Here is a 25,640-nt window from a genome sequence, read left to right as displayed (position 1 = left end):
GACAGCGTTTTTAAGGCCGTTGGAAATTGAATTTCACAGGAAACAAATACGCATCGTAAAGAGCAAATCTTCTACTTGCTAAATATGAAAAGAGCTTAGAAATAACTCAAACGGTTCAAGAGAAAAAGCCGAATTTCTAGAGACGAAAAGAAAACTGCAACCGTTGCTCAATTTTGACTGCGTTTTAAAGACCGTTTGTAAGGATTTTCGCGGAGAAACAAATACGCATAGTAAAGAACAACTCTTCTACTACCTAAACATGAAAAGAGCAAAGAAATAACTCAAACGGTTCAAGAGAAAAAGCCGAATTTCTAGAGACGAAAAGAAAACTGCAACCGTTGCTCAATTTTGACTGCGTTTTAAAGACCGTTTGTAAGGATTTTCGCGGAGAAACAAATACGCATAGTAAAGAACAACTCTTCTACTACCTAAACATGAAAAGAGCAAAGAAATAACTCAAACGGTTCAAGAGAAAAAGCCGAATTTCTAGAGACGAAAAGAAAACTGCAACCGTTGCTCAATTTTGACTGCGTTTTAAAGACCGTTTGTAAGGATTTTCGCGGAGAAACAAATACGCATAGTAAAGAACAACTCTTCTACTTGCTAAATATGTAAAGAGCACAGAAATAACTCAAACGGTTCAAGAGAAAAGGCCGAATTTCTAGTAATGAAATTAAAACAGATAAACGTCTTTTTATAAAACTGTAACCGTTGCTTAATTTTGACAGCGTTTTAAAGACCGTTTGTAAGGATTTTCGCGGAGAAACAAATACGCATAGTAAAGAACAACTCTTCTACTACCTAAACATGAAAAGAGCAAAGAAATAACTCAAACGGTTCAAGAGAAAAAGCCGAATTTCTAGTGATGTATACCGCCGGAGTACTCGTAATCAGCCATATAATGAAGAACAACTTTTCAAACTGCTGTACATCAAAAATAGTGACACTTACGAAAAAAGTATAAAGACGAATTTTATAGACAATTTCATGATCTACAATGTTTTTCTAACATATGTTCATCATAAAACCCGTCGTTTGGATGAAAAATGCAAAAAACTGAATTTAAAAAATAAAAATTTACTTTTCACCTATAATTAACTAAAATTATACAAAGTTTCTAAATGGAACACATCCGAGTGTTCCACAAACATCCCCGACGATGTAAATTACTTGCAAATTCTACTTATTGAATACCGAATAAATTTAAAAATAACAATAACAATTTTTCCATTGTTATTAATGTTCAACGGTGCAAGTCGCAAGAATAAAAAACGCGCACCTACTCATCGCCGCACGTACGGCCTTAAAGTGTTGCGAGGTGTTCGTGAGTTATCGTCGTAATAATTGCGAGAGGTGTGCGCGAAATGAGTTTCTGCATCCGCGTCCGCAACGGACGTCTGGCGTTCTTTACGCCGTTAATGAACTCGCTTAATTATTCTTCTTTGCATTTCTTTCGCGTACTCACACTCGCATTGGGATATGTGCAGCGCAATGTGCGGTAATCTATGCGCCACCAGAGTGATGTTCACATTTGCTCGCGCTCGAAGAAAACTTCATTAACGCGAATTTGTTCGTTCGTTAGTCGCCGGCATTTAAAAAGCGCTTAGCTGCGGCAGCAGGAAGGCGCTGAATTGAAAAATTCGAAATGAATAGATGAGGTCATCCACATTGCAACATTTTCCGAGAAGAAAACAAGTTTCACAAGCGAAATGTCACTGTCCTTTAATCTTTTTTAATTTTTAAAATCTTTTTAGTTACCTAACCATGCATTTAACGATTTACTAAAAACTATAGATAGATATAAATCTTTAAGAATTAAAAATAAAATCTAAATGAAAAAAAAAAATCGATTTTCTCCTCTCATCCATTCTTTTCAGGTCACGTCATGCATCAGCATTACAAAAAGCTATTTCTACCTGCCGTTCAAGGCCCACTGCGCGCATGAAAGTAATTAATACATCCCCTAATTTATTATCTCGTCGTGCATGCCCAAAAATAGGGCCGGCTACAAAAGTTCACTCAGGTATACACTAAAAAAAAACTACACCTACCTAGACTGAAGTTAATGAAGGTTGTCTCACCTCAATCAAAATTCCGCCCAACCAGCTTATTTTTTTATTTATTTAAGGATAATACTGCTTTATCTTTGCCGCATGTTCAACGAATGAAAAATGAAAATGACGAAGCGTGCGCACAAAAAATTCTCGTTATCGTCGCAGGCTAAATGAATTAAAATAACGATTACATTCCAAACAAGATTTTTCACACATTTGAGTAATATTTATGACTTAATTAAGATTATACCCAAATGCGACAATTCTCAAAGGTCATCAGACCCTTTTTTCATCGTCTGTGTCCCCGACGAGACAAAACAAATCCAATTAAACCCTTTTCAGTCCGAAATAACATTTGAATACTGTGAGTGTCGAATATATATAGCAGATAGAGTGAAAATGCGGCGCATTTACCATGCTTATAGTATAAAGTTTGATGTTTGGATAATAAAACGAACGCCTACGATAAAAATAATAAGCCAGCAATAAACCCAGCGCAGTGGAGGCGGGTGATGTGCTTTGATCGCCTGCCCGGTTTCATTCGAATTTCATATAAACAACGATAAAACACCGCGCAACATGCCACACATGGTCGGCTTGTAATGGCGGCGCATCGCGTTATTTCGTTATTTGTTAGCGCGGTGCGCATCAAAGGCGCCGCGCCGCAAACAAGCGCGCGTTATTTGTGACTTTGTGCAAACACAACGCGATAACCCTGCGCCGGCGAATCATCATCGCCGGTGATAAGCGTTCGGAAGTAAACGCAGCTGATGCATTCATGTAATAAATCACACCATGCTGTATTCACCACAATACAAACATAGAAAGATAGAGGTGTGGGAGATGATTGGCCCGAAATAAATTCGCCGATATTTGGAGTTAGGAGTTGTTATGCCCAATTTAGGTTTAGGAATAGAACGGAGTAGATTCTAAGTTGTTTCGTTGAGTATGTGAACATGCGATGAAATAAACAGTTGTGAGGAGATGCTTCTGTGGATGCTGTTAGGCTAGGCGACGTTAATAAGCGCAGAGAACTAGATAACCATTTAAAGTAAAAGCTAATCGGGCGATTATGCGTCCCCGAAGTGTCGTTAAACTGAATCTACGGCCGGCATAGGCACAGCAGACGCACCACGGTTGCAGCACTCAGTGCTGACTAACAACGTGCGTATAATGCACGCAAGGTTCCGAGTAAATGAACTAGGAAACACATACAGGGTGTATCTATAACTACATTATACAGTAGCTTAATTATTTTTAGTAAATTATTGTTTTTAAGGAAAACAAACTTTAAAAAAGATTATTTTGGTGATTTTTGAGTAGAAATAAAGAAAATTTAAGTGGTTGGTTCCTCCTCTTGCAAAATTTTCTAAGAAACTAGTGAATAATACAGGTATTTGAGGCCTAGGGGGTTGGAAGTGAGTGGCAGAGGGTTTTTCAGAATACCTACTTCACTATTCCACTATATCTACAAAGGGAGGCTTAGAAACCTCCATCAAACAGAAAAATATTTTTATTATTCCTCCCACTAAAAATAATACAACCTTTAGGCTAGTAGAGGAAAACTAACGGAAAGTAGCCGGAAGAACCTCTTCCAAAGAACAATACCTTTTTTCTTATATAGCAAAATAATGCAGAGGAGGCAAGAAATCTTCAAAAAACACAAAAATATTCATCTCACTTCACTAAAACTAATTTTTAAGAGTTTTCCAACAAAATAATTGAAAAAAAATGTTTTATGTTAAAATATTAACAAAACTCCTTCCCTAAATAATAAATAATGAGATATTGAACACCCTGAATATCATGTAATATGAATAGTATAATCTATAAGCAATCCACTTTAAGTATCTATTAAAAGATGAAAATAAGCATCATCAAATCAAAGTCCGAAGGAGGCATGACAGCAAGTGGATAGTGGGATAGCAAAGTGAGTAAATACATCCGCAATTCTGCAATTCTCGGAGGCCACAAGCCTCCTAGGCAAATTTAAACCTATTAACGCCGCAGAATGTAGAATATAGATGAATCTCGCGTATGCAGCGCCCGACCCCGACGCATGTAAATGGAATCAATCTATTTACACGAAATGCATGCCGCATACTCTTGTCTTCAGTAGAATCCAATATGGGCGTGTTGGTTGCGAATAGATTTACTACAATCATCAACCAACAAGCACTTATTCGCGGCTAAATCGATAACTGTACATTTTATGTACACGTAAATATAGATACACCCTGTAAAGTGCATATTATACTATAATATAAAGCAGTGGTTTAACTAGTGCGTGTAACCCCTAAGCAGTAATTGCGTACGGCAGGTCACGTGCTTAATTCTTTTCGTGTTCATACCGAACGTGATGATTTCTACAGAAGTACGAGCATATTCATCGCCCTCGATGTGAGAATGTGTTTTTACTACCCTAGGGTTTTACAGGGCCAGAATGGTGACAGCGTCCGTTCGATAATCATATTCACATGTCCCGTGTCACCCTCGACGAGGGAGGAACGGAAACATGAAGAACGATTCAAAAGCATTGCAGAAAAAATAAACTCGTTTGAGAATTGAATTTCGTGGGACGTAAAAGTTACTCATACTCGTACAAATACAAATTTAATAGCATTTTCACTACTTTTTTATCAATTCTCAAGGGGTGGAATAAATGTGAATGAAATGTGATTAGTAAAACCATTAAATTGTGATTTATTTAGATAATAATCTAATAAAGTTCATTTATTGGTATTTATACGATTTAAATTGTTCTGAAATTCACCCTAATATTTATTTATTCCACCCTAAATCAGATATTAATAATAAAATTGGTTATTTTCATTGCTTTTTTCATATATTTTATGTAATTTGTTTTTTTTGTTTATTTTTTCAAATTTCAACCTTTTCTTGAAAAAATGAATTTATTGCAATATATTTTCCTAGAAAAATATCTAATTTAATCTAATTTTTTAATAAAAACAATTAATTTTGATATTTAATCGTATTTCCACGAAATTTTCAATTTTTTTAAAATAAAATCTTAATTTGCGAAAAAACGAATCGACAGTTTTTCTCAAAATTTTTATATTATAAACTATCATTAATTCTTCAACTTTTAAAATTTAACCGAAACCAAAATAATAATAAAAACTATATATTTTTTTAATTTTCAATTTTTTTGATTTTATCCTGAATATAAAGCGTATTTACCAATTTAAATAACAAAACAAAATTTATTTCATTTCCTAATCCAGTAAAGTCCATTTATGTCTATTTGCCTTATCAATTTACTTATTTTAAAATTCACCCCTATATTTAATAAATACACTTAATAGGATTAAATTGACCCGCGCACGCGTTTCCATCCCTCGTGTGTTTCTGGCGACTTTCAACACTTACTTCAATATTTATACACAAGCCCACATATTCTATTCTATTGTATTATTTTGTATTGTATTGATGGCCCACAGTGGTGAAAATTTAATATAAGTGAATAAGGGCCATCAATTAAACGCATCGAGCTTTGCGGCTTTAATAATGATACATTGCGCATCGGGTGGCTCACGAGACGCGTGCACGCATGAATTTTGTGCGCCGAGGACGCCGAAACTGGGTAGTCCTCGTTCCGCTAGCGGCCGGTAAATTTATAAACACTAGGCGGTCGGCTTTATGGCGCGCACGTCGAAAAAATCGAATTAACTTTCGGTAATCGAATGAGTCACGCAACAAACTGCACAGTGAAATATAAAAATAATGAAAATAAAAAGCCTATTGACTTAATCCACCACAACACACAAAACTAACTTTAATTTAATTTTATATTATAAATGCGAATGTAATGTCTTTTTGTATGTTTGTGTCACTTTCACGGAAAACCACTGAACGAATATTGATAAAATTTGGTACAGATATATTTTGGACATTAAAGAATGACACAGACTACTTTTTGTCGCAAATAAATAATTCGAAAGGTGTGAACAATAGATTAAAATTTTAAAAACGAAGAAATGTGTAAAAAACCTATTGAATCATTGTTTTTGAAATTTTGACTAATATTAAACACGGTAATCTTTTAATCCCAGCTGATTCCAGTCAAGAAATAAAAAAATTATCAACACAAAAGTAAAAAAATAAATAAAAATAGCAAAAGTAATTTTTCCTAATCTTAATTTTTACCCACTGGAGATTATGTAAAGTGTTGACGGTAATAACAAAATTACAAGCACTTTTCCCTCAATCGCACATTGAACATTGAATTTCACGTGATTACACTCAAACCCCGATCTAATAGAACGTGTAACTTTCAAGTCAAGTCACCGGTAGACAAAAAAAACCACACCGCGGCAATTTTCTGCCATCCAGCGCAATATACCCAACGCACTTTTTACATAAAATTCTTTCCGAGCTTATTACACCAGTACGACTTTTTTGCGCGCATTAAAAGTCTCGCCGCACACATTAGTATAAGCCTCCGCTACAAATTACACACTGCACACTGCTCAATCTACCTGTGTTTAAACGAAGCTGACACAAAATTGCAATGAGAATGAAAATGAAGACAACTCCGTGGCGCGGCGCGAAATGAATGCTATTTCATTGGCAAATCAAATGATTACATGCAATAATAGTTATTCACTTTATCCGCGCACGTTTATTATTATTGTTGCCGAGGTAATGGCATTTTGGTCGCCGCGCCGAAATAATCGCTGGCATAATCGTGACGGTATTGACGCTGCTCAATGTCGCGGAAAGATTACATCGAGATTTTAGTTATTGTGACTTTGGTGTTGGCTTAAAATTAATGAAAATGAAAAAGCAAAAGGTTTTATTGTCTAGCGCACAGGGAATCACAGTTGTGTTCAAATTTTGTATCTTTTGTTCTGTGGAGAGAACATTATCGATAACAATAAACGAGGGGAGTGGATGGTGCAGGGTGTATTTGTATTTTTATTGCTTTCGGGGTGGTTGACGACTTTATCTACCACCAAAAACTTGGAGAAACTTGCTTGGGTCTTGTTCAACAGCACCCTCGTGACGATAAAATCGAAATCTACAAAATTACTTATTTTTTTCCTTCGTCTAGGCACGCAAATGTGAAATTTGTATGTTTGTAACACTTTCACGCGAAAACTACTCAACAAATCATCATGAAATTTTCTACACATATTCCTAAAGGTATTGTAGAGAACATAAAACACTTTTTCCCAAAAAAAATTTAAAATTTGGAAAAAATCAAAGAAAAATTGATAAAAATTACTTTTTCCAATTTACAAGCAAAAACTAAGAGTTATACCAAAGAAATCTATTATAATTCAGTCGTAAATATAAATAAATGCTTGTAATTTAATGCCTAGACAATAATTTTTTAGTGCATTGACCCATCTGCGCTATTTTCGCAATATTGGTTTTTGTAGCGCTCACCTTCGAACAAGAAAACGCTGTAAGTTGTAACTACTTACACGACGTACTTACAAATAAGTTGACTTGTAATATTATTGCAAGCTCAGGCTTGGCCTCTCTTCCACGTTACGGAATCGTTTTTGCGGCGCGCTTCGCACAGCCTATAACCGCGTGTATTTGCGTTTTGTTGTGCTGAAGCCAGCCACTCAGCCCGCAGCCGACCTTTGACTTCGCATAAGTTATGTCAATTCAAGTCATCCATGCGTGATTTCCCTTATGTTACCTGAACATTACTTAGTCGACGCTGAGGTTTTCTCAGCCTGCGCGCGATGCTTTGCAATAATCGTGATTTTAATAAAGTGCATTTTTACTATATACAAAGCACAAAGAAAAAAGAGACGTGATCATGCAAAAACACATCCATCGCGCATGCGCATCAAACTTATATACTCGTATTCGCTGAAAAGTCGTGATTTTAATCAGAATTTCAAATAATAATTGCACGAAACGTGGGCTCACTTGCGCATCATGACTTCTTGCACTGATTGAAAATACTCCGGTAACATTTAGAGACAAAGCAAAGAGTGATACTCGAAAGTTATTAATCTCGGCGGTGAATCAATGTCTTCTTTGTCAATTATTTCAGTCGTGAACTTTTCCCTTTTCGGAGAGGAGAGCCCGCACGTAATTACATAATTAAAGTACTCGTGGACGTCAACGACGAGCGGAGTCTTTGCGCAAAAGTCAGTCACGACTCGCTATGTTCTATGCATCACTATCGGAATAATCGATCAGCCATAGAAATAAAAGTATTTAAAAATAAAAATTAAGAGAAATAAAGTCTCAAGGGACATGCAACCAAAGTTGCAAACAATTATATAATCAACAACTTTAGTTTTGTCCCCTCCGAGCTTTATTTTCACAAAAATAAACTAAACTATGAAGATTAAAGTCTCTAGAGACATCAATCAAAGTTGCAAACTATCACAAAATCACCAACTTTAGTTTTTGTCTCTTTTGGGCTTTATTTCAGTGATTATTACATTGAACTTTATTGGGTTTCACATACTTGACCTGAAAATTAACTGAACTGTGAAACCACAACATTACGAAGTCCCTAAAGTGTCAAAATGAATAATTTTGACGTATATGTAACCCAAATATAATTTTTTCTCCTTTCATGAAAAATGAGCTTTATTACAATTCCAAGGCTGGACTCGCGCACAGAATACATGGAAGTCGTAGTAGCGCGAGCGCGTAATGAAATTGGTAATGCGACACGGAAGGAATTTGCATTTTCATTACAACCGGGCAGGTCTCGCGCGTGTATTATGCTGCGCGCGATATTTTATGCGTTATAACGCTAAGCGTTAAGTAATTTTAGATTCGCGTGAACTGAATTTATGTGTGCATACGGTGGAATGTTCAAGATCGCATGCGTTAGATTTCAGCGCAAACTTGGGCTTGAAAAATGGAAAATTTTATCGTTTCTCCGATGAAAAATCATAAAAAATCTAACCTATTTTTTTTTATTTTTTTAGATTTATTTCGATGGTGGTTGGAGAGTTTATTGTTATGGTCCCGTAGGCGTTGGACATTATCCGCTTATGGTAAATAAAATAAAGTCTTGAAATATATTTATATATGCGCGCGCGTTCGACCGAAGGCAACAAAGCGCCGTTGCATGCGCACAAAGCGCGCCACAGCGCAAAGAAAAACGATGCCCAATAACGACAACAATAGGTGGTGCCCCTCTGCGAGCACAAAGCGGCGGCCACCGACGCCTGCCTGCACACAACCAGAGTGAGTGCATCGTAATTTATTTTCCGCAGCCGGGCGAGTCAAAAGCATCAAAGTTTTATCGATTTCAATCATAAATGCATCAAGTTACAAAGCAACAAACTGCACCTCACAAAAACGAAAAATTTAATTTCACAACAAAATTCACTTCTTTCTTATGTCCACAGCTTTTATATTTATAATTAATTATTATTTATAATCCAGTGTGAATTATTGACAATCAATTTCAATTACACACGTGTCCAACGCACGTCCGCGCTTATTATCGCACTCGCGAGTAAATTGCATTCGTCGTCCGTGGGTAATTAACTAATTGCCTTGTAGGCAGGCGCAGGCCTAGCCTCCGCTGCAGAAAAATCGCCAGCGGACAGAACACATTTGATATTATAGTAGTAAATAAATGTATGGCCGATGCGATAATGCATATAAATTGTAAACTAAACTAAATCTATAAGAGTATGCAAAGTGGGGCATTAATCATGCGAGAATAATGAGTATTAAATGATATCACAACCGTGTGATTTAATTGAGCGTTCAATAAGTATCGACGTTAATTAATTACTCTAGCGATCAATATAATTTACACATTAGGAGAGAGAATATGTTGTGAAATAAAATTTTATTTAAAATTGATTTTTCATGAATAAATTTTGTGGTAAATTAATTATTATTTAAATTTAACTCAATTTTGCTGTGATTTATATTTTTTTGAAGCTAAAACCTTTAAATTCCACGATTTTCAGACATAAAAAGTATTACTTTTGTCACAAAAGGGAATAAAGTACTTTAGTCACGGGTTTTAATCACGGGGTGCAATTTTATTCTTAATATACTATTTTCCTTGTATTCTAAAATTACTACAAACTTTTAAAACCAAAAATTTTTAATTTTTTTTTTTCACTAAAAACAAATTTTTGATTAAAAATCCAACAAATACTGCATATTATGCACTCCAACTAAAAATATTAAATTTTCCCCTCCATTCTACGCTTTGCTATATTTAAATTTCTTTCGCGTTGGCAAAAATGTAACCTTTTTGCATCTCCTGTCCCGCGTGTGCATACGTAATGACTATTATTAACTCCAAGACGCAGAGGGTTCCCTGCCAGCGCGACGGCAACGGCGCGCGCACCGACAAACCAACTTTTTATTAGTAACCACTACTACATCCACCAGTGCAATAACTTCTCAACTTGTGGAACAAATTCGCGTTCCCAACGCGACGCACAACCCAAGGCCTTGTTATCGCCATTGTGATCTTCCACTCCGCTCCTCTCACACAAGCACCACAAACAGCGACATACTAATAATAATTTAATGCATATTAAAAATTTTAGTAACACACTGGTTACCAGTATGAATCCGAAAGCGAAAACATTGAAATACACATTAAACATGCGACTGAAATCACTTACACCGCCAGAGTCATGAAAGTGTAAAGAATTCGCGTACTTATAAAATATGCGAAATAAACCGCTGGAAAATTTATTGTCCCCTTGGCAAGGCAGACGTGTAATTGTTTTCTGTAATCGTATCAAAGTGTGCAGTCATTAAAATATTTTAAAATGTACAAAGAGCAAGCATTACTCTCCTAAATTTACACGCGGAGACGACGCGCTGTAATTAGCGAATTAAGAAGATACACACAGGTTGGTAAAGAAGTAGACATTCGGTAATAATTCCTCTAGTGCAGTAGGTAATTAATATTAATTAACAATTACGCAAATTACCTTTAAAGTAATTAATTTTGCGTTGTGTTGTTTTGTACCAGCGACAATATGCCAGTTATTGATTTAATACGAATACCACTTGAGTGGAAGCAAAAACAACAAGACCTCAAAGTTGTTCCTTTGTAAGCCGACCGGTAACATATATGGATTTCAAGACAATGGGTCGTTAAAGAGTCTGGGAGCAGGCAGGCATAACTTAAACTCACCTTCAACTTTCCCCATAGCCAAAATCGCGATGGTCTTCACCGCTGGAATGGCCCACGCCGCCAAATGGAAATATTGCGAGTTGGCTTCAATAGCTTCATGGCCCCATTTCAATCCAGCCGCCAGGAACCACGTGAGGGTTAATATCACCCACCAGAAACTCGACGCCATGCTGAAGAAGTACAACACCATGAACAAGATGGTGCATAATTCGTACTTGGTGCCCTGCGTGATCGTGCTCACGGTCTGCGCGCCTCCAATCCGCGTGGGAAAGGGCTCGCGGCAGGCGATCGTGTCCTCGGCGAGGAAACCCACCACGTAAGCGAGCGCGACCATCAGATAGCACACCGAGAGGAAGATGATCGGCCGCTCCGGATAGCGGAAGCGATCGGTGTCGATGAGGAACGTGCATACGGTGAAGAGGCACGACGCCAGACACATCATCGCCCACGTGCCCACCCAGACACGTGCGAATTTACGCTCGGTTTCGTTGAAATACATCATGTGGCATGGTGCCCCGCAATCTTTCTCAACTTTATCACCGACTTTCAAAGAATATTCAAGAATTTTGGGACTTTGAATTGTAACGGACAAACAAATCCGATGTCTCTTATACCGAATTCAGGGCTTTTAGGACCGAAAGTAGACCCGAATTTATTGAATTTCGTTATGGAGGTTGGTGTGGTCGCGGAGGTTTCTGTTTTGTTTTCGCCAACGCACAGTTCAACATCGGGACTCTCCGGATATTTATCGCAGTTTAAATGTTCGGGCCATGGGAAACCGAATGTGAGCATAACTTGCTCACAGCCGCTTTTTGCCGAGAGGCAAAGTGACCGGCATGGTGGTAGGACTTTATCCAGGATGGTACAAACCGGCGCGTAGACACTACATAAAAAGAACTGCAGTGTGGGACTGCATTTGACTTTAACAAGCGGAAAGTATTGATGCACTTCCATGCCGGCGTCGTCTTGCTTCTGATGGCCGAGGTCGTTGGGCATGATGGTCATGTTGTACTGTAGGTCCCTGCAGAATGGGATCGTTATAGGCTGGCACCTGTCGTGCGTGGCCAATTCGTCGGTGTCCGAGACGCGCGACACCCCCATGACTGGTTGGAGGCTTAGAACTGATGTTAAATGCACGAGAAACACGAATAAGTATCCTGACCACATGATGAGGCACGTTGCGAGTTGTTTTAGTTAACTGGCTGTAAGCACAAATGAACAAAAATCACTGATTATTTGGATGTTAGGCACTTTGTTTAGGCGGATAATGGCGGTGCACTTAACGGACGCATGTTTTTGTTTTAAGACGCGCGCGCGTGTGTAGTCATGATAAACCAGCGGAAACGAGCGCCAGATGCACAAATAACCTCACTACCTGGATGAAGAACGAGGCACTGGAAGAAGCGGCAGCGGCGACACCGCAACGCACGACGCTCGGATGCGGACTAAAGCCGGCGTTTCGTTTGTTTGGAAATGGAGGGAGATGAAGAGGAAGTGTATTGCGAGCATGCACGAAGAACTGGAGTCGGGTGTAATCGTTTAAACAGCGTCACTTCTTCAAAATTCAATTGATTTGAATGAAACAAAGGTTATTTAAACTATTTTAAGCTAAAATTATTACTGTGTAACTGATAATTGTGAACTAGAATGTTATCTATGTTAACTTATCATTAAATAAACAATAAATTGTTAATTGTCGGCAGTTATTTATATAAATTTGATAATTTTTGGTATAAATTGTTATAAAATAATAATTTAATGCTATAATTGTTAATATGTATTGTTTTTGTATTGTTTATAATTGTTTATAACCCAATTTGAAAAAATATAAAAATACATTCACATTTAACTATAGGCAACTTTCAATACACAAAACAAAAAGAGGTAAAATTTCATATTTAACATAGGCAACACTTTTACACTACAAATCAAATTTTAAACTGTATGCCACTTATATCACATATTTTCCAATTAAAAACATTTTTAAACATTAAAAATGTAATTTATTAGTTATATAAGCATTAATAAATAATTTTAAACATCAAGTCACAATATAATTGGCTCAATTTTATTGCAACAAATTAAGAAAAAGTGAAAACACGAATAAAACTTTTATTTTCAAGAAGTGGCGTGCGCATAATAATAAAGCAGATGCACAATATACTCATTAGCCTAATCATTTCGAATTAATCCAGTTTTATGCTCCGTTCACTTTGACGTTTCATTGTCGGCGCGTGCTACAATGAAATTAAGAATATCCACACTTTCATACTTTAATGAATCTAAAACGCTGCACATGTCTGCACATGCAAAATCATTCAAAACGCAAGCGCAGTAAACTAATTGCGTTAATATGCCAGTAATAACAATAAAACTCTAAACGCTTACAAAGTTAAACTCTTTATACTGCTACAAATAGATATCATAATGAGTATATCGGGGGCAGTAATTGCTTCTGCTTCGGCAATTAGTTTTTTCGCTTTTCTTTGAAAACTTATTCGCGCATGTAAAAACGAAGATGCGTTGCATATAAATATGAATATCAAGTGCATTACTGGTCAGTGAGTGCTGCAGATTGATGAAGTGTTGACGTACAAGCAACAGAGTAAATTACAGATATGTTTAAGTGCATTAAAGTAAGAATATCAGCAATATGAAGAGGTTTTAAGAGATTAAAACAAGTTTTGTGTGTTTAACAGATGTTTGGACTCATTTTCATGATGTGCAGTGTTGTAATGACATCTACACATCATGTAAGAAGGAGACAATTCACACAAGATGGCGTTTCAGAAGAAAACAACGATAATTTTGTAAGTTAGGTTATTTAACCTCAAATTAGGTTATGTTTTATGTTTTAATATGATTTTCAATAGGATACAAGCAGATATAAATTTGCATACGGCGTGGAAGATCACAAAACCGGCGATTTCAAGATGCACCAGGAAGAACGCGATGGCGACCTCGTCAAAGGCGAGTACACCGTAGCCGAAGCGGATGGCACTCTTCGCACAGTGCGATACACCGCCGACAAACACAACGGTTTCCACGCGGTGATTTCCAAAGCCGGCGAGACGCGTCAAGTCCCAGCCGTGGCTTCTTCGACTTATCATCATCGGTCGATCAAAGTGCCGCCAGCGTCCCCCAGTCATCACGAACCGCATGGACATCTTCCGATCAAGAAGTACATCAATGAATTGCCGCAGTTCGCGAAGAACTACGCTGCCAAACACAACAAAGTCATCGAAAGCTTCGCCGCGGACAACGCCGCGCATTATCAGAGTGTTAATATCGACAGTAATGATGAACGCACGCAGTACGGATATAATTTATCGCAGGAAAAGTTAAGAGAAGAAAATGCTAAGAAAGCTGTTTATGGACAACCTGTAATGTTTCATTTGCAAATTCCACAAGGGTTTAAAAAGAATGAGGAGTTACCAATGGCGTTGCCATTGATCAGTCAAAATGTACATCCGGTTTATGAAGACGTTGGAGAGGAAAATCAAGAAAGGCCAAGTTCTGTGGAGGCACAGGAACAGCAAGGACATGTAAATAATTATAAACATATTTTTGAGACGCATTTTGGAAAGTTTCGAAGGCCTGGCAAGGAAAACAATCAAGGTGCTTATTCCTACATGAATTTTGAAGGAGAATCTAGAAATGGTTATGAATTACAACACAATTCACCCCAAGATCAACGGAAATATTCAATATAAACATAAAATCAAATTTTAATTTATGTACCAATTTTTGTCCGCGACTTTGTCTCGGTAGTGTTTAATAAAAATGTAATTCATTTTTACTTTCTTGTTTTATAAATAGTATGTGTCAATTCTATCAATAAGATTCGCAATTTTATTTTAAAGAAATTAATTATATAAAGAATAGCTAATAATGCACTTCAGCGCGCCATCTCGGATTCAACTATTTAACTATAACTATGATTGAATCTCAATGTCAACTTTTATCCTATAGAAAAGGGCTGTTTTTAGGGTTTTTCCGGCAATTATTCAAATTTTACTCGCCGTAAAAACCATCCTTGGACTTTAACCAACAGTTTAAAAAAAGAATTAGCCAAATTGGTCTAGGCGTTGTTGAGTTATGCGCTTACCAACAGATTTTAAGATTATATATTTTATTTTTGACACAAATGCATTTATTTTTTATATTATGTACAATCCACGAATAAATTACTCAATAATTATCTCTTGATGTCTATAATAATCATTCTAGTAATTTAATAATGATGATGATGGTCATGGTGGTACTCGGGGACTTCATGATGGTAGACTGGGACTTCCTTGACCACTTCAGGGTGTACAGCGTGACCGGATTTGGTGACAACAGCGTTGAAACCATTATGGTCATCGGCGGTGTAATGCACTGTGCGGATGGTGCCATCGGGTTCAACAACGGAATATTCTCCTTTGACTACGCCGCCATCGCGTTCCTCATGGTGAGATTTATGGTCACCAGTGTGGTAATCTTCAACGCCATATTTGAATTGGTATTTTGGATGAGCCTAAACATAAAATAAACATAACCAAATATAACAAAAATACAAAAATGTGTATATTGGGTTGCATACGTAATAATCATGTACATCATGGTGTTCGTGATGATCATGATGATTTTCGATCAAATGAGGCTCGTAATGATGCAGATCATGTTCGTAATGATGCGAATCATAAACGGGAAGGGCTCCGGCAACTGTCACGGCCAAAACGGCGCTCAAAAAGACAATCTGTAACATTTAAATTAATGAAATAAATTATTGAATGTTTTAACCTTAAAATTACCTTGCTGAACATGTTAATCCAACTATGTTAACCCTGAGGTATCAAAATTTGTGATTTCTAGTTGACTGTTGTTCAAACGATGAACACACTTCAACTGATGTTTTCCAAACCGCTCCTGCACGCTTTTATACCCAGTTTATTGTTAAATTATTCGCACACATTCGACACAATTACAAAATACAAAAGTTCATTAATTAAAGAAGAACAATCGAACTTACGCGTGCGCTTCTTGGCATTCTTTTGCGTTTTTTTCGTGAATTTTGAGCAATTAACGAATTTCGACCGAGTTTTTACAATCCGTTTTGGTTACACATGCATCTCACGCACATTCGGATGCTTAATTAAGTATTCCGTGTGTGGTTGTAATCTAATCCAACAATAGTTTAAGACATTTTATTTCAGTGCGTGTGAATAAATGATTTGCACATCGAGAAAGTTATTTACACACCGTTTACATACACATTTCGGTCTGCTTAAAATTTAATTTATTTTAATTTTGGGCTTGAGATTTCGTTTATATCTATAACGAGAAGATAATTTGTTACGCTCACCGGATATGTGCGTACGTGCGCACTTATTTATGAATGCACTTAATCATTAATTAAAATTTATTTAAATGGATTCGCACAAATTTAAGCTGATTATGTGTATATGTAATTTTATTTACTTATAATAAATATGCGCGCGCGCTTTAAGTTATGATTTTTGCGGTTGGATTAATTAAAATTATTGTGCAACTGAATTCCTAAATTTTGCGAAAGGATGAAAAATGTTGTCGTTGAAGGTATTCAACGTGTAATGCAATTAATTATTAAGTATAATCCATTTTATTTTATGCTCAATCAAAATTGTGAGTCGGAAAAACATTTAAAAATTTTTTATTTGATTGATTATTAATGATTTTTGGCAAAAATTGTTGTTTTTTATTGAAAAAAAATAATTTTTTGCAATTTTGAAGATTTTTTTTAGGTTTTAAGAGTTATTCTGCTATTTGAGACAAAGATAAAGTCAATAAATCAATAATAATAAAAATTTAGTTAATAGTTACTGAGTTATTAAGAGTGTAACACACAACTTAGATAAAATAAGGTTAGAAACATAATTAGACTAATTTTAACCTAAAAATACTTAATTAATTTATAAACACACATAATTCTATCTTTAATTTCTTTGATTAATTATCTCAAATGAAATAAATTTAATAAAGTTGTTGTTTATTTAAATTTTTTGCTTTTTTTCTATTTATTCTTATTTTTTTTAGAGCTTTTTCTATGTTTCAACAGTTATTCTGCTATTTAAAGAAAAATACATACAATAATACAACAAAAAATAAGGTTATGAATGTGACTTAACCAATCCTAATCTAAAAATACAAATTTAACCTAAAAATAAACAAAATTCACAGTTTTAATTGTTTTAAACTTGTCTAAAATAAAATTAATTTACTTTTTAAAACATAAACGTTTAGCACGCTTGAATTTATTTCTGTTTCAACTTGTGTCCTTCTCAAAACCACCTCTTACCGCTCAAGCGAACGCTTTATAAAACAACAATCGACATGTCAAGTCCGAAAATGCATGTCGGCGCTGAAAAATATAAATCACATTGTAAATTATGCACGTCGCAATCGATAAAGTCGGCGTCCGTTGAAAGTAACTCGCAAATTACGCATTGCACTCGCATTTGATGTGCTCGGATGGCAAAAAGGACGCGACGTGACACCGCAAAAGCACGCCCATTGCACAAACCGCAAAAGCAAAAGCAAGCAAAAGGGCCCAATGTGTTTTATGTGGTTATGTAAAAGTATAAATGCTGCTTTGTTATGTTACATTTCAAGGATACACACACTTGGCACTTGGCACTTGCAGTTTGCTTTAGTTTACTTCGTAATGACTTCATCAATATATAATATTTTCTTTTTTACGTTTAAGATGAAGCATGAAGTGTTATTATTTTAACACGGCAATCAATTTTATGTAGATACGTGCATTTGGCTGAGTGAAAATTTAATTACTCTTTAATTATGCTCGAAATTAAACTTTTTGATGGGTAAAGTGCCCTCTGAAAAGACCTTCACATCAAGACAAGATTAATTCAATAATTAAAGGGTGCAATAAATCGTTTAACATTTTTCATAAAATAAAAATAGAAATTCATCAATTATTTTTTTATATTTACCTAAATGGCGTATAAAACGTATTGTGTTAAAATTGAAACTCTTCGCGTGCGTCTTTCGAAAAGTAAAAGTAAAATTCATACGTGTACTCGCGCACGATGAACAACAAGTGCAAGTAGCAAGCGCGGACGACGAGAAGGAACAACGAAATGAAATGCACTCGAGATAACGATACCGAATTCGTCTGCTGATGAATTTTTTGTCTGTGTGTGGAAGTGTTGCGCCATTACGGGTGAACAGTGGTTGGTTGGGCACTGACGGTCACTTCGGATGGTCATTCGCCATCTCCTGATGGGATGGTGATATAAAAGAGCTTCGGCGATGTGCATCAGCATCAGTTCGTTATCAACCATTGACAACCCCAGTACTGAGATACAATAATAAGTTGATCAAGATGTTTGTTAAGGTAACATTTGTTATTTTTTGTTTTGTTTTTGTTTATATTTTGGTGACGTTAAAAAAAAATTGTTTTTGTTTAATTTTTGATTTTGATAGGTGTTTGTCTTGATGGGTTTGTTTGCCGTGGGTCATTGTGGAGTGTTTGAGTTGACTCCTCCTGCACCTGCAGGATACGCTGCTCTTGGTTTCCCAACCTTTCAATTTGGACAGAATGTTGCTCCAGGACAAGTTACGGGAGCTTATTTGACTTTGCCACAACAACAACAACAACAACAGAAACCTATCCAAGGAGGACAACAACAGCAATCTCAACAACAGCAACCTCAACAACCTTCAAGTCCTCAAAATCAATTAGGACCTCAATTGCCTACTCAACAACCTCAACAACCTCAACAACAACCTCAACAACCTAATGTCCCCCAGGTCCACCCACAACAACCCCCTACACCTTTACCTCAACGCCCTCCTCAACAACCCACTTATCCAGTTTCTGTTCCAGTTCCCGTGATCCAAACCCCACAATACTTTGAACAACCTTCCTACCGTCCCATCTATCGCCCAGTCTATCAACCTGCTCCCGTTTATTCTCCGGTACCCATCGCACAACCAATTGCTGTTCCACAACCCATTCCTGTAGCTACACCTGTAGCAACACCAGTAGCAGTTGCTCCAGTTCCGGTCTACGCTAACGCACACCCCCACTACCAATTCCACTACGGCGTCAGCGATCCACTCACCGGTGACAACAAGTCCCAAGAAGAATCTCGTGATGGTGATGTAGTCAAAGGCCAATACACTCTTCTCCAACCTGATGGCATCACCCGCATTGTGTACTACACCGCTGATAATACTGGTTTCCACGCGCAGGTTACCTATTCCGGACCAGGTGTTCATCCACAACCTCAGAAACCCGTTGCTGTAGCTGTTGCTCCTGTTACTGTAGTGAAACCCATTCAACCAGTGCCTGCTTTTACTCCCGGATATCCACCGAAGGTTATTGGACCGATTTATCATTAAATTGGACCATTCCGCCATTTTTATCATGTGTCATATTTAAACATTTAACGCCAGCAGTATTTCTAATTTTAATCAGTGTATAATGATAATATTGTAATAATGTAATGATTTAGATTCATCAAATAATAAAGCCATAATGTTTAAAATATATATATTTTCTATTTTTTTCAACTAAAAACTTCAAAAAACAACAAAAAAAAAACAAAAAAAAAACAAAAAAATGACAAAAAATATTAAAAATCAATATAATTATTGATAACGTGGTTGATATTCATGATCACGTTGGGCTGCATCTTGTTTTTTGTCATTTTGACCAGTTTTGCTTACAATAGCTTGGAAGCCATTTTGTTTATCAGCTGTATACTTAACAGTACGAATAGTACCATCAGCTTCCACCAAAGAATACTCTCCTTTGACTACGTCACCATCACGTTCTTCATGATGTGATTTCTGATCTCCAGAGTGATGATCTTCAACGCCATATTTATATTCATACTTTGGATGATCCTCATAGTCTTCATCTATGTGTACATGATCTTGTTGTTCACTTGGTTGTACATGCCCATAATCATGACCAGAGCCAACATTAGCATCAATAACAAAATTCTGACGTATATTTGGTTGTTTATGCGCGGTTACAGCAATAATTATCACGCAGTAAATAAAAATCTAAAAAAATATGTATTTTGTATATTTGGTTGCCTATAATGAATGTTTTTACTATATAGACTAATACCTTTGAATACATTTTGTTTGCGAATGTTTCTTGCTTGGAGTTTGAAATAAAACTGATTTCACAACAATAAAGAAGAGCTTTTTATACGACTCGTCAATTATTTTTTGCACTTGTTAAAAATTTCGCCTAATTTTGCTCATTGCAATAGAATTTATTGTAATAATGCATTATGTTTGTTTAGGCAAGTGTAAACTCGTTAATTACACGCTTTTTAAAATTTCATTTCGCTAATAAATCATTATATTTTGTCACAAATACGTCTGTCAGTTTAAAACTGATATCTGGAGCATTTCTTCATAATTTATCGCCCAAATTGAGCGTGTAACTCGCAGCAGGTTAAAAATCCTATTAAAAATGTGTCAACTAAGCCAACTACGCATAAAAAGAACCGACTTTCATTAATTACATAATTGCTACTCACACACAGGACACAGACACATACATCTCATATCATATTGTCTTGAAAAACAAGATTCGGGATTTACTCATGCTCGGCGATAAGAAGCGATATTATGTAAAACAATATGCAATTATTGAACGCATCGCATCGATAAAACTCAACACTGCGCACATGTTGCATGGAATGACACTCGATACGTGCCCACGACGAAGCAGAAGATAAAAATGCAGATTGGGCGACTCATTAAATTCGTGTCATTTGCGCTCTGACGCTAAGTGAGTGCAGCGTGAAATTGTACCGCAAAAGTGTTGGAGCTGCTAGTTGCAGTGACATGTTACGTCCGCCGGAGTAAAATACTTAATTTGGCAACAACAGGAGGAAAATAAGAGCATGAAATTAATTAATCGTTTAAAAATGACATAAGTTCACTGCTCGACGATGCTGTCCAAGCAATTTACATGGTTTTGCTTTTAATTCCGCGCGCCGAAACTGTTTTCACTTTTCACCAAAAACGCAAAAATTGTATTAAATATATGAAAGTCATATTATATCGTTTAATTGTTGCAATGTTTTTCGAGTGTTATTAATAGCTCGTAATTAAAAAGCGTTAAATGTTTTAGTCTAGGAAATTATACTTTGAAATTATTTACAATTTTTGAGTATAAAACCGGTGGATTTGTTGTGGATAGTCATCATTTTGTTTTCAAGTGTTTCATCGACATGTCCAATATTAAATTTACTGTTAGTTGGATTGGTTTAAGTTTAAAAAAGTGTTTTTGTTAATTTTGGGTTTATTTTAAGGTTTTTGTCGTTTGTGTTTCGTGCGCTTGGATTATAAACGCAAGAATCGTGAAACCATCCTATGGAGTTGCCAAATATCAACCTTACCAACTGCAGCAACAAGAACAGCCCACACAGGAATACAAATACGAAGCAAATCCAGATCCAGCTCCCGTACAATTGCATCAAACAAGCGTGCCAACGTACAAGCATCACTACGCAGCAACCAAACATTCAGCTGGAAATTATCATACCAGTGCGAGACACGCTGATGAAGAAAATCACGACGATCACCATGTGAGTTGTTTGATTGTATTGAATTTGTTTAGTTGAATGAATTTTTGTGGATTTTTTATGTAGAGTCATCCAAAATATAAATTTTCATACCATGTCGAAGAACACAAAACTGGTGATTACAAGCGACATGAAGAAGAGCGTGACGGGGACGTCGTGCACGGCGAGTATTCTTTGATCGAAGCCGATGGTAGTCTGCGGACCATTAAGTACACTGTTGATAAAGAGAATGGGTTTCAAGCGATTGTGGTTAAAGGAGATGCTAAGAAGGCCAGAAAGTGATTTTTAAGGTTTTAAAATTTTGTTGTATTTTAAAATAAATGTTTTGTTGTTAAAAATTTGTTGATTTATTTTTTTAAAGTATTAAATCATTTGAGAAATGTTTTTTCCAAGGGGAAAAATTGAAATATTTGCATAATTTTTATTATTTTTTTCTAGTTGGCATTTTTTAAAATGTTTTTTTGTTTTATTTTTGCAAAATAACTGAAGAACATGGTGAATGTTATTATAAATATAATATTTGTTGCAATTTAACAATCCTTTAAAGTTTGTTTATTAAAACAAACATGTCTGCTGATAAATCAATGATTTGATTTATTTTTCTGCAATATTAAAATGTAGAAACATGAAAAAACGTTTTTATTGCTTTTTGTGAGCAATAAGATTTGTAACCACCAAAAACTTCAACTGAAATTTTATTAATATCTATTATTAAAAAATATTAATAATATTATTAAAATTATTCTCAAGCAATTTTTGTCAAAAAGATGCAAAAATATCAAAAATTCTTTTTAATATATAATAATATCTACTAAAATATCTAAAAAATAAATATTTTATTACCAAATTTATGTTAATTAATATTTTGTTTATAGTTAAGGAATTTGAGCAGATTGACAGTAGATAATCTTGTAGGATAAGATAGTAAAATTGCAAAATGTGCACTACATTTCAATATTTTCCACTCTCCACCTGATTCCATTGACACCTGAACGCATAAAAATTCTCCGACAGAAATCAGTTGTACGAGTAAATCAGCAAATCAGGAACTAGTAAAAGGAGGTTGAATGAATAAATTATTTCTGCTTGTTGCCATTGACTGTTTGTATAGGTTCAATATTATGTTAATATGTATGCGGAGGTTTGGATATGTTACTAATAGTATGTTAAACTGTCAAAATTGTTACTTAACTGAAAGAAACTATTAAATTTTGGTGGGATATTGTTATCACAAAGTTGTGAATATAAAAGACTCTTTGTGTTGCTACAAATCAGTATCAACTCAGTCAGCATTCAATCAAAAGTAACAGAAATAAAAACATTAAAAATGTTTTTCAAAGTTTTGGTATTTGCTTTGGTAGCTGTAGCTTCCGCTCAGCATGGACATCAAGCAACTTCTTATGCTTCATCCAACAGCTACAATAATCATGTTTCCCATGATTATCATCATGCTGCCCCAGCCCTTTTGAAGGTTGCTGCCCCAATTGCAACTTATCATGCCCCAATTGTACACCATGCTCCAGTGGTCCACCATGTTGCTCCAGTTGTTCATCATGTCGCTCCCGTGGTACAACATGTTGCTCCAGTCTTGCTGAAGTCTGTCCACCATGAGCCAGAACACTACGGACACCCTAAATACCAATTCAAATATGGTGTCCATGATACCCACACCCATGACATCAAGGAACAAGAGGAATCTCGTGATGGTGATGTTGTCAAGGGTTACTACTCCCTTCTTCAACCTGATGGCCGTACCCGCATTGTCCACTACACTGCTGACAAGCACTCTGGTTTCCAGGCTCAAGTTGAATACAAGGGACATGCTGCTCACCCAGAAGTAGTGCACAAAGCTATCTTGGCCCCAGTCTACCATCATTAAGTGATTTATAAAAAAACATGAATTATTTTTGTATTCTGAGCGTATTTTTATAAAATAAAATGAAAATTTATCAAATTTATATTGCTTTATTAATTCAAGACAACAAAAATGATCAACTTTTCTTAATTTTATTTGTTCTGCATCTTCAAATAGTTATTTATTTAAAAATGGAAAAATAACAAAAACTATTTGTTTAACTTATCAATTTATCAATGCTTTATACATATATGTAAATTAAAACAAGGAAAGAAACAAGATTCTAAGCATATTTGCAAAATTAAAATGAAATAACCTCTTAATTATGCATTTTTTTTTATGTTTTCAGGATGTTTGTAATTATAACCAGCGGAAATACCGTAAAATAACACTGCAACTTTAGTTTACAATTTAATTTTCTGATTAATAGCCTGCAAAACTAAATGTAAAACAAAACATGTTGAAGATACAGCAAAAAAATATAAGATAAATACATAAAAGATTAAATAAAACGATTCAAATTATTAATAAAATTTATGAAATCAACTAGAATAAAATATACTTATACACCCACAATAAATCCTTGAGTGAAATTAATTTTGCATTCATTTACATATTTTATCATTTTGTTACTTATCTCAATATCAATATCAATATCAAGTATCAATGTGCAAATTGTTAAATTAAATGATTTGACCCAACTCTTATCTTTTAAATAACTCAATAATTAATTCATGTGACAAATTAAATTTAAATATAGATACGAGAATTATTTACTTTACTTAGTAGAACAAGAACTAAAACTAATGCGACACAAATTTAAAAGGAAACGAGTGTCAAGCATGCCCGTATCTCGTAAGATATTGTATAATCAACGATATGTTAAACGCTCAAGTTTAAACCAATATTGTTTGTGTTTATAATTAATTCACAATTTGCACTAGATAATTTTATTTCAATTATGTAACACCATGTCCGTAGTTTCTGGACATTGACAATACGATAACGAAACGCGTACATTCTTTTTTTTTTCTTGGCGGTTATAATATTATATGGTATATTCCAATTTTTGCACATAATTCACAAATTTGCATTATTTTGCCACCTCTAAATTTTTAGCGAATATAAAAACGCGTTGAGGTGTCTGCAAATCAAATCAACTCAAGCTTCTCAAGCAATACAAACAAATAATCAAAATGTTTTTCAAGGTATATTCAATTGAAATCATTTAAAGAGAAAAAAAGTATTTTTAATTTAATTTAACTTTTTTATTCAGGTTGCATTTTTTGCTCTTGTGGCTGTTGCTTCAGCCCAACATGGACATCAAGCCACTTCCTATGCTTCATCCAACAGCTACAACAACCACATCTCCCATGATTACCATCAATCTGCTCCAGCCCTCCTGAAGGTTGCTGCTCCGATCGCTACCTATCATGCCCCAATTGTCCATCATGCTCCAGTAGTCCACCAAATTGCCCATGTTGCTCCAGTTGTTCATCACGTAGCTCCAGTAGTACACCATGTAGCTCCAGTCCTTGTGAAGGCTGTCCACCATGAACCGGAACACTACGCCCCAGCTAAATACCAATTCAAATATGGCGTCCATGATACCCACACTCATGACATCAAGGAACAGGAAGAATCTCGCAATGGAGATGTTGTCAAGGGTTACTACTCCCTTCTTCAACCTGATGGCCGGACCCGCATTGTCCACTACACCGCTGACAAGCACTCTGGTTTCCAGGCCCAAGTTGAATACAAGGGACATGCTGCCCATCCAGAAGTTGTGCACAAAGCTATCTTGGCTCCAGTCTATCATCATTAAATTGTTGATGCTATGAAAATTATTATTTTTGTATGACATGAATATTTTTGATAAAATAAAAACTAATATTTTCTTTTAATTCTTGCTATATTTTATATATCACCTTGATATACCTACTTATATTAAATTTGAAAACAAACATGTTGATTATAAATAATTTTAATTATTTTGTTTATAGCCA

General features: G+C 35.6%; 8 protein-coding genes across 8 annotated transcripts in view; 5 read left to right on the top strand and 3 right to left on the bottom strand.

Annotated features, from left to right (window-relative positions):
* LOC135796245 (frizzled-2-like) overlaps positions 1–12,706 on the bottom strand; it is a 58,433-nt gene extending 45,727 nt beyond the window's left edge. The window contains 2 exon segments of the mRNA XM_065308176.1: positions 11,182–11,745; positions 11,748–12,706. Coding sequence (XP_065164248.1) covers positions 11,182–11,745; positions 11,748–12,348 — 1,165 coding nt within the window. The 5' untranslated portion in view covers positions 12,349–12,706.
* Positions 12,707–13,754: 1,048 nt separating this feature from the next.
* On the top strand, positions 13,755–14,894 carry LOC135795564 (uncharacterized). Its single transcript, XM_065307279.1, has 3 exons — positions 13,755–13,817; positions 13,881–13,991; positions 14,055–14,894. Exons 1-3 carry the CDS (start codon positions 13,800–13,802, stop codon positions 14,892–14,894), a joined length of 969 nt encoding a protein of 322 aa, XP_065163351.1. The 5' UTR covers positions 13,755–13,799.
* A 398-nt stretch (positions 14,895–15,292) lies between these two features.
* On the bottom strand, positions 15,293–16,067 carry LOC135796256 (cuticle protein 19-like). Its single transcript, XM_065308188.1, has 3 exons — positions 15,978–16,067; positions 15,767–15,922; positions 15,293–15,700 (listed from the first exon to the last, which is right to left on the bottom strand). Exons 1-3 carry the CDS (start codon positions 15,987–15,989, stop codon positions 15,416–15,418), a joined length of 453 nt encoding a protein of 150 aa, XP_065164260.1. The 5' UTR covers positions 15,990–16,067; the 3' UTR covers positions 15,293–15,415.
* Positions 16,068–18,425: 2,358 nt separating this feature from the next.
* Positions 18,426–19,715, top strand: LOC135796249 (cell division protein ZipA-like). The gene is made up of 2 exons (XM_065308181.1): positions 18,426–18,559; positions 18,649–19,715. Exons 1-2 carry the CDS (start codon positions 18,548–18,550, stop codon positions 19,567–19,569), a joined length of 933 nt encoding a protein of 310 aa, XP_065164253.1. The 5' UTR covers positions 18,426–18,547; the 3' UTR covers positions 19,570–19,715.
* A 103-nt stretch (positions 19,716–19,818) lies between these two features.
* LOC135795557 (cuticle protein 8-like) lies at positions 19,819–20,317 on the bottom strand. The gene is made up of 2 exons (XM_065307268.1): positions 20,306–20,317; positions 19,819–20,238 (listed from the first exon to the last, which is right to left on the bottom strand). Exons 1-2 carry the CDS (start codon positions 20,315–20,317, stop codon positions 19,819–19,821), a joined length of 432 nt encoding a protein of 143 aa, XP_065163340.1.
* Positions 20,318–21,384: 1,067 nt separating this feature from the next.
* LOC135795556 (uncharacterized) lies at positions 21,385–22,061 on the top strand. Its single transcript, XM_065307267.1, has 3 exons — positions 21,385–21,446; positions 21,507–21,782; positions 21,846–22,061. The coding sequence occupies exons 1-3, from the start codon at positions 21,426–21,428 to the stop codon at positions 22,059–22,061; spliced, it is 513 nt and encodes a 170-aa protein (XP_065163339.1). The 5' UTR covers positions 21,385–21,425.
* Positions 22,062–23,106: 1,045 nt separating this feature from the next.
* LOC135795555 (cuticle protein 8-like) lies at positions 23,107–23,658 on the top strand. The gene has a single exon (XM_065307266.1). It carries the CDS (start codon positions 23,107–23,109, stop codon positions 23,656–23,658), a length of 552 nt encoding a protein of 183 aa, XP_065163338.1.
* Positions 23,659–24,830: 1,172 nt separating this feature from the next.
* Positions 24,831–25,459, top strand: LOC135795554 (cuticle protein 8-like). Its single transcript, XM_065307265.1, has 2 exons — positions 24,831–24,842; positions 24,911–25,459. Exons 1-2 carry the CDS (start codon positions 24,831–24,833, stop codon positions 25,457–25,459), a joined length of 561 nt encoding a protein of 186 aa, XP_065163337.1.
* The last annotated feature ends 181 nt before the right edge of the window (positions 25,460–25,640 follow it).

Source organism: Atheta coriaria, unplaced genomic scaffold, assembly GCF_025399875.1.
Source record: "Atheta coriaria isolate IRGN ID8LTWV9N9 unplaced genomic scaffold, Caltech_Dcor_3.1 hic_scaffold_7_pilon, whole genome shotgun sequence".
In the NCBI taxonomy this organism is placed as follows: domain Eukaryota; kingdom Metazoa; phylum Arthropoda; class Insecta; order Coleoptera; family Staphylinidae; genus Dalotia; species Dalotia coriaria.
This window is presented reverse-complemented; position numbering and strand designations above follow the sequence as displayed.